Source organism: Diplotaxodon limnothrissa, linkage group LG18 (assembly GCF_057381915.1).
Source record: "Diplotaxodon limnothrissa isolate DT_005_m linkage group LG18, D_limnothrissa_male_GT1.1, whole genome shotgun sequence".
Lineage (NCBI taxonomy): Eukaryota > Metazoa > Chordata > Actinopteri > Cichliformes > Cichlidae > Diplotaxodon > Diplotaxodon limnothrissa.
The window spans coordinates 20,766,841-20,780,706 of NC_140613.1; the positions used below are offsets into that span (position 1 = coordinate 20,766,841).

The window sequence follows — 13,866 nt, forward strand, 5'->3', positions numbered from 1 at the left end:
ATATGTAAGAGAATATGCACAAAGGGAATTGTCAGGAAAGAGATGGCTGTTTGGAGACACACCCCTTTTATTAATATTTTGAAAAACAAGTTATGGGTACATATTTGCACATGTAGTACATAACAGTAACCTACAGCACACCAGAAAAATAGATTCGGACTACCTTTTAGGCTCAGGTGCAGTGACACGGCTTTAACAAGAAGAAAAGTCAGTCATTCACCATCTTTCTCTTCTTCCTGCGCACTAAAACCACCAAAGTCCTCTTCTCCAATGTCGGAAACGAACAGGCTCATGATGGCTTCGTCATCCACTCTCCGCTTCTCTCCTTCGTTGTCACTTTCAAAACCAAAGAAATCCTCGTTGTCAGTGTCAGAGTCGAACACCCTCAGAAGGGCCGTGGCGGTGTCCTCCTCTCCATCATGCAGCAGTCCAGCCCTTCAAAATCCGTTGGTGATCGTGGATGTTTTCGCACTTTTCCACGCTGTCAGAATCCACCGGTGGAGTTGGGCATAACTTGGTTTTCGCAAGTTTATCGCCGCTCGTCATCCACGCCTCCCGCTGAACGCGTAGCGCTACTTTGAAGTTTGTTTTTCGCGCTACTTCGTACGGCACTACGTTGCCTGGCGGACGGACATGTGACTAACATACCACTCTTGAACCCCGATCCTTCCGCCAGGCAACGTAGTGCCGTACAACAGCGGAACAAACAAAACAAATCGTCTTACGATATGACAAAAATCATGGACAATCCATAGAAAGCCGCACCTGACTAAAAGCCGCAGGGTTCAAAGCTTGTGCAAAAAGTAGCGGCTTATAGCCCGACAATTACGGTAAATGTGTCAATAATTAATTAAAATGTGAAATACATAAATAATTAATTTAATGTGTCAATAATTAATTAATTAAATGTGTCAATAATTAATTAATTAAATGTGTCAATAATTAATTAATTTAATGTGTCAATAATTAATAAAAATGTGAAATACATAAATAATTAATTAAATGTGTCAATAATTAATTAATTAAATGTGTCAATAATTAATTAATTAAATGTGTCAATAATTAATAAAAATGTGAAATACATAAATAATTAATTAAATGTGTCGATAATTAATTAATCACATGTGTCATAACTATTTATTTAATTAATTAATTCCAATTTTAATTAATTATTGCCACATTTAATTGATTATTTAATGGTGTATTTAATTAATTCATTATGGCAGTCCTGGCACTCCATACCTTTTGCTCTATTTTCACCTGTAAAGCAGGAGCGGGGTAGGCGGAGGTTTATCCTGGTGCAGGTGTGCCGCAGCAGTCAGTTGAAGAATCCGCGAGTTTCTCTGAGTTTCCCATTACGTGGTAGCGCACTCGGTGCTTGCTTGGAAGTTTAGGGGGGGGCTTTTCGCAGTAAAAATAAGTTTTCTTCCCATGCACAATGCTAATGGACGCTAATGTTTTTGCCACTTTTTATGGAATCAAACTCAAAATAAGGTCAGTACTTCCACACTTTAAACGCTGCACGCTCATACTCTCTCCCGCACTCGATATATGATCCATTGTTGCTCTGCACACAGCTGTTGTCACGAACGTCGCACTTGCTTACGTCACTGTCATGAGACATTCTTGCAAAAAAAATCACTGTTTTAGTAACGCAGTAACGCAGCGTTCCTACGGCAAAGTAACGGTAATCTAATTACCGTTTTTGCAATAGTAATCCCTTACTTTACTCGTTACTTGAAAAAAGTAATCGGATTACAGTAAAGCGTTACAAGTAACACGTTACTGCCCATCTCTGCTGTCGACCCAGCTTAAATGGGGTTATTTTCTGCAATTTTGGCAATACAAATTATAAAAGCTTTTGTAACACACTTGGCTTTACTTACGTTTATTTTCAGATGAAATTAATCAAAGATGTGACATGATGTTTCCAGCAGCCATGCAGAATAAAAATGGGTCCCGGTCTATTTCTGGTGGGCGTGTTCAAGTGCAAATCACTTTGACTCAAATTAAAGATATTATCTGTTCAACATGAAAAGAATTATATGTTTTGAGAGAAATCAAAAACTTTGCGTTGTGTCCTTTGTACAGATATTTAGTTTCATCCAAATCAAAAGTGGTATTTTAAAATGCAAAAAGAAAGGGTTTCACAATCAAATCAATGATTTTATTCTGTTTTTAATGGCACTTATTAGATTGAATGAATGACTGCATGTTAGACTTTTTTCCGTGTACCAATTAAGCATATTAGGTGATGTGCATCTTTGTAATGAGAAGGGGTGTGGTCTAATGACATCAACACCCTATATCAGGTGTGCATAATTATTAGGCAACGTCCTTTCCTTTGGCAAAATGGGTCAAAAGAAGGACTTGACAGGCTCAGAAAAGTCAAAAATAGTGAGGTATCTTGCAGAGGGATGCAGCAGTCTCAAAATTGCAAAGCTTCTGAAGCGTGATCATCGAACAATCAAGCGTTTCATTCAAAATAGTCAACAGGGTCGCAAGAAGGGTGTGGAAAAACCAAGGCGCAAAATAACTGCCCATGAACTGAGAAAAGTCAAGCGTGCAGCTGCCAAGATGCCACTTGCCACCAGTTTGGCCATATTTCAGAGCTGCAACATCACTGGAGTGCCCAAAAGCACAAGGTGTGCAATACTCAGAGACATGGCCAAGGTAAGAAAGGCTGAAAGACGACCACCACTGAACAAGACACACAAGCTGAAACGTCAAGACTGGGCCAAGAAATATCTCAAGACTGGTTTTTCTAAGGTTTTATGGACTGATGAAATGAGAGTGAGTCTTGATGGGCCAGATGGATGGGCCCGTGGCTGGACTGGTAAAGGGCAGAGAGCTCCAGTCCGACTCAGACGCCAGCAAGGTGGAGGTGGAGTACTGGTTTGGGCTGGTATCATCAAAGATGAGCTTGTGGGGCCTTTTCGGGTTGAGGATGGAGTCAAGCTCAACTCCCAGTCCTACTGCCAGTTTCTGGAAGACACCTTCTTCAAGCAGTGGTACAGGAAGAAATCTGCATCCTTCAAGAAAAACATGATTTTCATGCAGGACAATGCTCCATCACACGCGTCCAAGTACTCCACAGCGTGGCTGGCAAGAAAGGGTATAAAAGAAGAAAAACTAATGACATGGCCACCTTGTTCACCTGATCTGAACCCCATTGAGAACCTGTGGTCCATCATCAAATGTAAGATTTACAAGGAGGGAAAACAGTACACCTCTCTGAACAGTGTCTGGGAGGCTGTGGTTGCTGCTGCACGCAATGTTGATGGTGAACAGATCAAAACACCGACAGAATCCTTGGATGGCAGGCTTTTGAGTGTCCTTGCAAAGAAAGGTGGCTATGTTGGTCGCTGATTTGTTTTTGTTTTGTTTTTGAATGTCAGAAATGTATATTTGTGGATGTGGAGATGTTATATTGGTGTCACTGGTAAAAATAAATAATTGAAATGGGTATGTATTTGTTTTTTGTTAAGTTGCCTAATAATTATGCACAGTAATAGTCACCTGCACACACAGATATCCCCCTAAAATAGCTCAAACTAAAAACAAACTAAAAACTACTTCCAAAAACATTCAGCTTTGATATTAATGACTTTTTTGGGTTCATTAAAACATTGTTCAATAATAAAATTATTCCTCAAAAATACAACTTGCCTAATAATTCTGCACTCCCTATAATAACAAATAATAATTGTTGTGGCGTTTTATGTGTTTTTTCTTTGCTGTTATAACAGAATAATTTGAACAAACGTGTCCAGATGTAGCTTGAACTTTAGTGACCTTAACTCAAGTCTGGATGGATTTGCACATAATTTAAAAAAAGAAATACACACTTAAATCAGAATACTTCTATTATTGATTTTGACCAAGAAATCACCTCAAAACAGCACACACAAATGTATATTTATGTTAACCTTAAAATGAGTCAGAGGAGCCTACCTGACTAAAAAAGAAGAGAAGTGAAATTGCTGCACGTATTCAGACTTTATTGTTCATTTGAGACACAAACTCCTATAAAATATTGGTTTTAATTCTGACACCGCCACCATGTTCTAAAGCTGTAGATTGTTACTGTAACCCATGAGGGTCTTGGCCAGGGGAGAGGGCCAAGACCCTCTTTCGGTGGGAAGGTCACCACCAAAAGTAATCAACCAAACTCTACATGTCAATATTGTTCTGTTTACTCATTTGCTATTCAAACTATGCTTGTCTGAGCAGAGGGAATAACAAATGGCCAATGAAGGTGCTGTGGTTGTTGACATTATCATAGATCCAGGTGTCCGGACGGAGCCTCATGTACACCTGGTCTCCTGCAGCCAGCTGCAGAGTCATGCCATTGGTGGCTGTCTCATAGCGATTTCCAGCAGCATGGTTGTACACTGTCACCATCTGCTCTCCATTCTTCATCAGACGCAGCCCCATCGGTCTAGTTGATATATTATGACCAGAGAAGCTGAAGTAATAAACTCCTCTGACCGGAGCAGTGAAAATACCTGGAGATGATGGACACAGTTACAGCTTATATGGCTTAGTGGTAGTGAAAGCACTTATCTAACAAATAAACTCATAAATGTAAGAATACATATAATTATTGTAAGTTTACCTGTTGCAGGGTTGTAAGAACCTGAGTTAAAGTAGACATTTTTGTAAGTCAGTGTGATCTCTGCACTCATTGGTCCAGTATTTCCAACATTGCCAATTGATGCTCCAAATGCCACACGGCTGCCTGGAGATGCATGGAAATATGGGATTATTTCTTTGGTTTGACAACAACAAAACATGAACCTGTATCAGTACACTGATAAAGATCTATACATGTCAGAATAAAACCTCCAGCTGTGTTATGTTCTTACCTTGGATTGATGATTTCAGATCTGCCAGCTGTTTCTCAGCATTATTCAGCTTGGATTCTAGTTGTCGTAATATTAGGCAAAGTTGTTTATTTGTCCCAGCACAGAGTTGAGGTGTCTCAACAAGGGAGCCTTCACTTTCAGATGCTTGGCCATCCACCTGAGGGAAGGCAGCTGCACACAGAAAGAAGAGGCATAAGGTTAAGACTGCAGTCTTCATCTTTTCAGAATTTCTGTTCATCTGTGTTAGTTCCCCCCACAAGGCTCTAGATATATACTGTATCACAAAGACGGAAGTGTCCCTATTTTTTTCCTTTCCGATAAACAAGCACAAAGAAAACTGGGAGACAATAATTATGTGATTGAGACAAGATAACACTTCATGAAAAACCTGTTTTAAGCCCCATGAATGATCCTTCTCTTTATAAGCGGTGTAACATGAGTGGTTCATTGAAATAACAGCAGAAAAAGCAACTGTCTGTCAGTACGCAGTGAGTAATGTTGGACTTCTCGCTGGAAATCAGCAGCAGTAGTAGTCAACATTATAAATAGCAATTTCAGCTACATTCTAAGGTGAACTTGAACGCAACATTTAAACTGAGAATTTTTATACTGGAGAATACAAAGTAAAAGTTGTGAAAGCATGCAAATGCAATACAATAGTCTAACAAGCAAACCTACTGTTAGAATTAAGGCATCCAGCTGTCCTGCTCTTCTTTATCACTCATGCTCCTTCTTGTTTGAGGTTATTTCTCTGCATGCTTATAGAAGGCAGTGTGAAACAATACATGTATTAAGGCTAATTTACACCACGGAGCACTGCTCCAAGGATTCTGGCGTAGCTTTAACAGTGTCTGTGAAGCTGGATTCAAGAAAAAAAACACAAGTTTTTTTTAGGGCATGTGTAGGACCATCTTGTGCCAGTACAGAATGTGATGTCACTAGCTTGGTTGGTTGTTTACTACTAATAAACCCAATTAATTAATTTAAGTTAACTAGTGACAGAACTGGGTGTTTAACAAGGAAGCTAAAAAATAGGAGTTTACATTTACGCTGCCCCTGGTTGCAGCAATGAGTTTTATGTTAAAAACCAACTACATACTTTCACTCAGTTTGTTAAGTAGAAAGTGGTCGTTTTTTCTTGCTGGTATGCTGATGGATACTGGGAGTCCCTTTTGTGCTTTGGTGACAAGTAATGTTTGTGGTGTGATGCATGTGTAGAAACATGTTAACTGTTTGGATGTGCTTGGGAAAAAAGACCATTTTAATGCATAAAACTGTGCTGAGCGGATTTTGTGAATACCTGCTCTGACAGCTGATTGTACCATTTGGTCTCTACATACAACCCGATGAGTTCATAGTGAATAGTGTGCTTATATGGTGCTAAGAAGTTTAGTGGTAGTGAAATGCAGCACTTATCTAACAAATAAACTCATAAATGTAAGAATACGTATAATTATGTTAAGTTTACCTGTTGCAGGGCTGTAAGAACCTGAGTTAAAGTAGACATTCCTGTAGAGCAGTGTGATCTCTGCACTTATTGGTCCAGTATTTCCAACATTGCCGATAGATGCTCCAAATGCCACACGGCTGCCTGGAGTTGCATGAAAATATGGGATTATTTCTTTGGTTTGACAACAACAAAACATGAACCTGTATCAGTACACTGATAAAGATCTATACATGTAAGAATAAAAACCTCCAGCTGTGTTATGTTCTTACCTTGGATTGATGATTTCAGATCTGCCAGCTGCCAGCTAGAGTAAAAATGAACACAGGGAGGCTCTCAAGCAACACACACACACACGCTGCCCAAACCACTGTCACTCACAGCTGTGGCAAAATGGGGAAGTGGAAGGGGCGTGGCTGTTTGGGATGGCAGATTGTGGTCGTGTCCAAATTCATGGGCTGCATCCTCCGGGTAGGCCGGAAGTAAACGGCCTAGCCTTCAGATTAGCGTCACCGCTGTCTCGGTGGAGTTTAATAAACTTGGCCGTCTGCTCCTTGCTATCTAAAATATAATAGGACATTGGCTTAAATTCTCGACTGTCTCATACTTATGTTTAATCAGTTTTCTGTTTGACGTTTAGTCAGCTGTGTAAAAACCAAGGAGGAACCCACCCAGGGGATTAATAAAGTTTTATTTTATCTAATCTAATAACTAATCTCAGCCAAACCGATTTACTCACGAACAAACAAAACACTGAAAAAAGCCCAACAATAACATTTTTAGGTTGTCTAAGTGAATTAAATATTACGTTTAACCCGAGTAGCGAAAGTCCGCGGTGATCTGAAAATGATGTGCCGGGAGTTGTGCCGTTCTCGGCCGCATCAGTAACCCTCGAGCTCCCGGCTTGCTATCGAGCTGGTGGGTAGCAGACGCCTCCGAAAACGTCGAAGCACTTTGGCAAATATGCGATATCTTGATGAAACGAGCAGATATTTGATGTTTACACAGCTAATTTCTCGCCTGAAAATATGTTAAAAGTTTATTTTGTGACCCAGAAAGATTAGTATGAGTAATTTTAAAACTTAGTAGCGGCCGCCATTGTTGGAAACTGGAGTTTGGCTGGGCCGCGCTATGAATTCTGGGATATGGTGGGCCATGAAGGACACACCCGACCCATCCTTCAAATTCGGGGAAAAGGAGGACGCATCTGTCGGCCGCATTCGGAGGAGTCTATGAATTTGGACAGCCTTCGGCGCGTTGCTGTGACGTAATTGGTCTACAAATGCGGCCTCAGGAGGATGTAGCCCATGAATTTGGACACGACATATATGCCGTGGCTGACGAGCTGCAACACACCTCAGCTGTGGCTCATGAGGCAGACCTGGAACACAGGAAGGGGAGAAAAAAAAGAGGGAGAGGCACTAGAGGTCAGCGACCGTAACACGGTATTCCTATTTTTTTCAGTTCTAATAATCAAGACAAAGACAACTCAGAGACAATGTTTATCTTGAATTACACTTCATGAAAATGCAGTTTCAAGCCCTATTGTTGTAATTGTGAAAGCATACAATACAATAGTCTAACTAACCTGTTGTTATCAAAGAAAAGTGTTCTCAAGTTCATCTCCCTGTTGGAGCTCAGTCTGGGTGGAGTTCTTTTTTTCTCCTCGTCTTTCTTCATGTTGTGCATTTTCTATGGTTTCGGTTCGTATCTTAAATGCCCCATGGGGATAGAAAAAAGTCTTTTTGACTTTGAAAATAGGGAAACCAACATGAGGAAATGAGACCTAGTTTAATTTTCCCAGTGAGATAATATCAAACAAATCACAAACTTTGTAATCAGTACAATCGGAGTCGAGCATTTCTGATTTGTTGCTTTTTTGTGAAAGGAGCCCCAGTATAAAGTGTTGTGGAGGAAGAGTTTAGGTAGGACGTCTACATTGTGTTTATCGTTGAAGAAGATAACATCACAGGAATTACTTATCATGAACCTAAGGATAGGATGCACAAAACTAAGAGTCAGGATTTTGAATGAATTAAAACTCTCTGAGTCTTTGGTAAATTAAGAAACCAGAGTGGAAGCTGTTGCCTCTCCTCCTCCTCGCCCTGTAGTTTGAGGCTTCTGAGACTTAGGCTACATCCACACGTACAGTGGGGCAAAAAAGTATTTAGTCAGCCACCGATTGTGCAAGTTCCCCCACCTAAAATGATGACAGAGGTCAGTAATTTGCACCAGAGGTACACTTCAACTGTGAGAGACAGAATGTGAAAAAAAAATCCATGAATCCACATGGTAGGATTTGTAAAGAATTTATTCGTAAATCAGGGTGGAAAATAAGTATTTGGTCACCTCAAACAAGGAAAATCTCTGGCTCTCACAGACCTGTATAAAAGACACCTGTCCACAGCCTCAAACAGTCAGACTCCAAATTCCGCCATGGCCAAGACCAAAGAGCTTTCGAAGGGCACCAGGAAAAGTATTGTAGACCTGCACCAGACTGGGAAGAGTGAATCTACAATAGGCAAGCAGCTTGGTGTGAAAAAATCAACTGTGGGAGCAATCATCAGAAAATGGAAGACATACAAGACCACTGATAATCTCCCTCGATCTGGGGCTCCACGCAAGATCTCATCCCGTGGGGTCAAAATGATCATGAGAACGGTGAGCAAAGATCCCAGAACCACACGGGGGGACCTGGTGAATGACCTGCAGAGAGCTGGGACCAAAGTAACAAAGGTCACCATCAGTAACACACTACAACGGCAGGGAATCAAATCCCGCAGTGCCAGACGTGTTCCGCTGCTGAAGCCAGTGCATGTCCAGGCCCGTCTGAAGTTTGCCAGAGAGCACATGGATGATACAGCAGAGGATTGGGAGAATGTCATGTGGTCAGATGAAACCAAAGTAGAACTTTTTGGTATAAACTCAACTCGTCGTGTTTGGAGGAAGAAGAATACTGAGTTGCATCCCAAGAACACCATACCTACTGTGAAGCATGGGGGTGGAAACATCATGCTATGGGGCTGTTTTTCTGCCAAGGGGACAGGACGACTGATCCGTGTTAAGGACAGAATGAATGGGGCCATGTATCGTGAGATTTTGAGCCAAAACCTCCTTCTCATCAGTGAGAACTTTGAAGATGACACGAGGCTGGGTCTTCCAACATGACAATGATCCAAAACACACCGCCCGGGCAACAAAGGAGTGGCTCCGTAAGAAGCATTTGAAAGTCCTGGAGTGGCCTAGCCAGTCTCCAGACCTCAACCCCATAGAAAATCTGTGGCGGGAGTTGAAAGTCCGTGTTGCTCGGCGACAGCCCCAAAACATCGCTGCTCTCGAGAAGATCTGCATGGAGGAATGGGCCAAAATACCAGCTACTGTGTGTGCAAACCTGGTAAAGACCTATAGTAAACGTTTGACCTCTGTTATTGCCAACAAAGGTTATGTTACAAAGTATTGAGTTGTATTTTTGTTATTGACCAAATACTTATTTTCCACCCTGATTTACGAATAAATTCTTTACAAATCCTACCATGTGGATTCATGGATTTTTTTTTCACATTCTGTCTCTCACAGTTGAAGTGTACCTCTGGTGCAAATTACTGACCTCTGTCATCATTTTAGGTGGGGGAACTTGCACAATCGGTGGCTGACTAAATACTTTTTTGCCCCACTGTACGTGTGGATGTAGCCTAAGTCTCAGAAGCCTCAAACTACAGGGCGAGGAGGAGGAGAGGCAACAGCTTCCACTCTGGTTTCTTAATTTACCAAAGACTCAGAGAGTTTTAATTCATTCAAAATCCTGACTCTTAGTTTTGTGCATCCTATCCTTAGGTTCATGATAAGTAATTCCTGTGATGTTATCTTCTTCAACGATAAACACAATGTAGACGTCCTACCTAAACTCTTCCTCCACAACACTTTATACTGGGGCTCCTTTCACAAAAAAGCAACAAATCAGAAATGCTCGACTCCGATTGTACTGATTACAAAGTTTGTGATTTGTTTGATATTATCTCACTGGGAAAATTAAACTAGGTCTCATTTCCTCATGTTGGTTTCCCTATTTTCAAAGTCAAAAAGACTTTTTTCTATCCCCATGGGGCATTTAAGATACGAACCGAAACCATAGAAAATGCACAACATGAAGAAAGACGAGGAGAAAAAAAGAACTCCACCCAGACTGAGCTCCAACAGGGAGATGAACTTGAGAACACTTTTCTTTGATAACAACAGGTTAGTTAGACTATTGTATTGTATGCTTTCACAATTACAACAATAGGGCTTGAAACTGCATTTTCATGAAGTGTAATTCAAGATAAACATTGTCTCTGAGTTGTCTTTGTCTTGATTATTAGAACTGAAAAAAATAGGAATACCGTGTTACGGTCGCTGACCTCTAGTGCCTCTCCCTCTTTTTTTTCTCCAGACCTCAACCCCATAGAAAATCTGTGGCGGGAGTTGAAAGTCCGTGTTGCTCGGCGACAGCCCCAAAACATCACTGCTCTCGAGAAGATCTGCATGGAGGAATGGGCCAAAATACCAGCTACTGTGTGTGCAAACCTGGTAAAGACCTATAGTAAACGTTTGACCTCTGTTATTGCCAACAAAGGTTATGTTACAAAGTATTGAGTTGTATTTTTGTTATTGACCAAATACTTATTTTCCACCCTGATTTACGAATAAATTCTTTACAAATCCTACCATGTGGATTCATGGATTTTTTTTTCACATTCTGTCTCTCACAGTTGAAGTGTACCTCTGGTGCAAATTACTGACCTCTGTCATCATTTTAGGTGGGGGAACTTGCACAATCGGTGGCTGACTAAATACTTTTTTGCCCCACTATACACGGGTATTTTTGATAACGGAGATTTTCCGTTTTCGTTTTAAAAAATAATCCCGTCCACACGTAAACGCAGAAATGAAGGAAAATGCTGCTAGGAACATGCCAAAGCAACAGGTGGCAATATATTCCTAACCGTGTTGGCCAATCAGAAGTCTAGAAGCCTCGTGGGAAATAGTAAACAAGGATGGGGCATAGAAGCAGAACTGAGTCGTATGTGTGGAGGGACAGTAACTGTGTGTGTATATATGTAAGCATTTAAACACTGCAGAGAGTACAATTAACAGTAATAGTATTGTAGAAATTCATTTCACCGAAACAATAACGTGGCGCACAGTGTGACGTCAAAAAAGGCGCACACCTTTGACGCTGCGTTTTCTCAGTTTTTCTCGTCCACACGTAAATGCAAAAACGGAGTTTTCAAAAATATCCACCCTGGCCAGAGTTTTTAAAAATCTCAGTTTTCAGTGACCGAAAACAGCGTTTACGTGTGGGCGAAAGGTGCAAACGCATAGAAAAATCTGCGTTTTCAAAAATACCCGGGTACGTGTGGATGTAGCCTTAGTAGGACTCCTGTGTGCTGATTGATTTTAACTAAAGTATAAACCTAGATAATGTGTAACCAGGTTTCCGTAAGGCAAGATAAATCAGTATGTTGATCAGTTATTAAATCATATGATATCAGGAACTTAGAAGAAAGTGACCTAATGTTTAATAATCTATATTTAACTGATCTACTGTTTGGTGTATTTCAGGATGATATTTGTAACTTTTCCCTTTAATTATTATTATCATTTTCTTTTTACAATTTCATTACTATACTGTAGCGGGTCAGGGCTGTTCGGGGTTCTGTTTGTACAGTTATATTTTGTTTATGTTGCCAAAGTGACAGGTGACGCCCTCTCGCTGCGACGGTGTGTCCTTCCGGGGTCAGAGGGCGCCCTGTGTGTTGTTGTTGTTGTTTTTCGCTGTGTGTGGCCGCGCTGAGCATTAGCTAGCGGCAGTGTTTTTCTAGAATTGTTAATAAACGGCTGTGCTCCCTGGCTAGCTCACGGAAGCAAGACCAAACGACTCCTTTTCTGAGCTCGCCACAATACTTTGTTTTTTGTCAGTCTTTTGGGTTTTAGGGAGATGACAGGAGGAGGGAAGCTGCAGAGAGGCACGTGAGACTGCACCTCTGCTTCCTGGTCCCAACTTTGAATAGTCACATTGTGGGAGGTTAATAAATGAGCCAAATTTCTAAAATGAGAGCTGCACCATTCAATGTATAGCATAGGTGTTATCTTTCCTAACAAGACCAGGACTTCCCTGTCTGTCAGTTATCTTAAAAGACCTCATTGGGTCGTTTTTTTGTTTTCTCTTGGAAATAGTCTACATAGCTAGAATGATGAGGATGTACACATCCGGGACAGGGAGGAACGCTGGTTTGAACACGGAGTCAAGGAAGCCATTTACGTGAAAGGGGAAAGTCCATCTCTGAATCGAGGAGTGGACCTAAGGGTACATCTTTCGCCATCTTACAATGCTGTGATTGCAGCCATTCCCCAACTCTCTGTGAATGGTACTCATGGCCATTGATCAATGGTCTTTGATCAGTGGTTGTTGATCAATGTTCATGAGAATTTGCACAAATATTTTGAAGGAACTGACCTCCCAGTCCATTGTTCCTTCACTGGGCTGGTTTCAGTCATTATGCAAATGTACTGTTTATAAGATTGGGGAAACCTGCAGTCAGCTGAGACTGAAGAAGTCACTTGGATGAATGATGAAACGTTTCTCCCACTGAAAACGTTACATCCAGATGAACAGAATCAACTTTTGGAGATTTGAAAAAACATGTTGTTGTAAGGTTTTGAGCTAAATGTGGAAAAATGTTGCTGTTAATTTCAACATGTTTCACTTTACAAAAGGCACCCCATACACAATCCTTCAAAAAATATTAGACTCCACGATATTATTTATTAATAATCTTGCTTTTATAAGGCTTTTCAAATGATCCAGTTGTGCAGCAGTGTTTTTAAAATATCTTCAGGGTAATTTGGGGAAAAAAATTAATAAATAACAAATAACAGGTGTAAATAACATTATTTTTCTTATGAAAAATAAAACACTCCATGAATACAGATACATTTTCAGCAGATTATTTTAAATGAGTGGGGGCTATGTTTTGTTTGGTTGGGTTGACTCTCTCCTGTTGTGTCTGGCGAGCAACTCAGAGCACCATCATACCAGTATAAATATTTCAAAAGGATGCCAGTCACGGTGGATAATAAAACAGGCCTTGGGACCCTGGTGGTGGTCTTGTTGTCTTGTTTGCTTTAGTGTGGGCCAGAGACTGATAAGAGGCAAGCTCCCTCGGAGTACCATTGATCATTTAATTTTAAAAAAAAACACACTTTAGTCAAAATGATTTTATTGAGAAAAAATGTTAATTTCACCAGTGAAATACAATATTTTACACCTACTATACACTAATTCATATTTATACCTCAGTTGTTGTTGGGGGGGGGTTGTCTCACAATAGCTAGTAATACATTTTAAAGCTGAAGATACAAAACTATTCATTTTTAAAAATGTGTTATTTTTAGCTGTATTGAAATAGACTTCTCTCCACACCTTCACTAATAAAAAAACAAAATGTTTTAAGGTTTTTCTCCTCACTCATATATGACTTTTCAACTATGCTTGTCTGAACTTCATCTTAG

At 40.5% G+C, this 13,866-nt stretch overlaps 1 protein-coding gene across 1 annotated transcript; it reads right to left on the reverse strand.

Annotated features, from left to right (window-relative positions):
* Window positions 1-4,215: 4,215 nt before the first annotated feature.
* LOC146613506 (complement C1q-like protein 2) lies at window positions 4,216-5,085 on the reverse strand. The gene is made up of 3 exons (XM_085378554.1): window positions 4,869-5,085; window positions 4,619-4,741; window positions 4,216-4,508 (listed from the first exon to the last, which is right to left on the reverse strand). The coding sequence occupies exons 1-3, from the start codon at window positions 5,083-5,085 to the stop codon at window positions 4,216-4,218; spliced, it is 633 nt and encodes a 210-aa protein (XP_085234680.1).
* Window positions 5,086-13,866: the final 8,781 nt, after the last annotated feature.

Excerpts from the sequence above, each read along its gene's own strand:
- LOC146613506 (XM_085378554.1), bottom strand. The coding sequence starts at position 5,085 with ATGAAGACTGCAGTCTTAACCTTATGCCTCTTCTTTCTGTGTGCAGCT. Across the intron at positions 4,742-4,868 it reads TCTGAAATCATCAATCCAAG|GCAGCCGTGTGGCATTTGGA; the intron begins GTAAGAACATAA and ends ATGCATCTCCAG. Across the intron at positions 4,509-4,618 it reads TTCTTACAACCCTGCAACAG|GTATTTTCACTGCTCCGGTC; the intron begins GTAAACTTACAA and ends CATCATCTCCAG.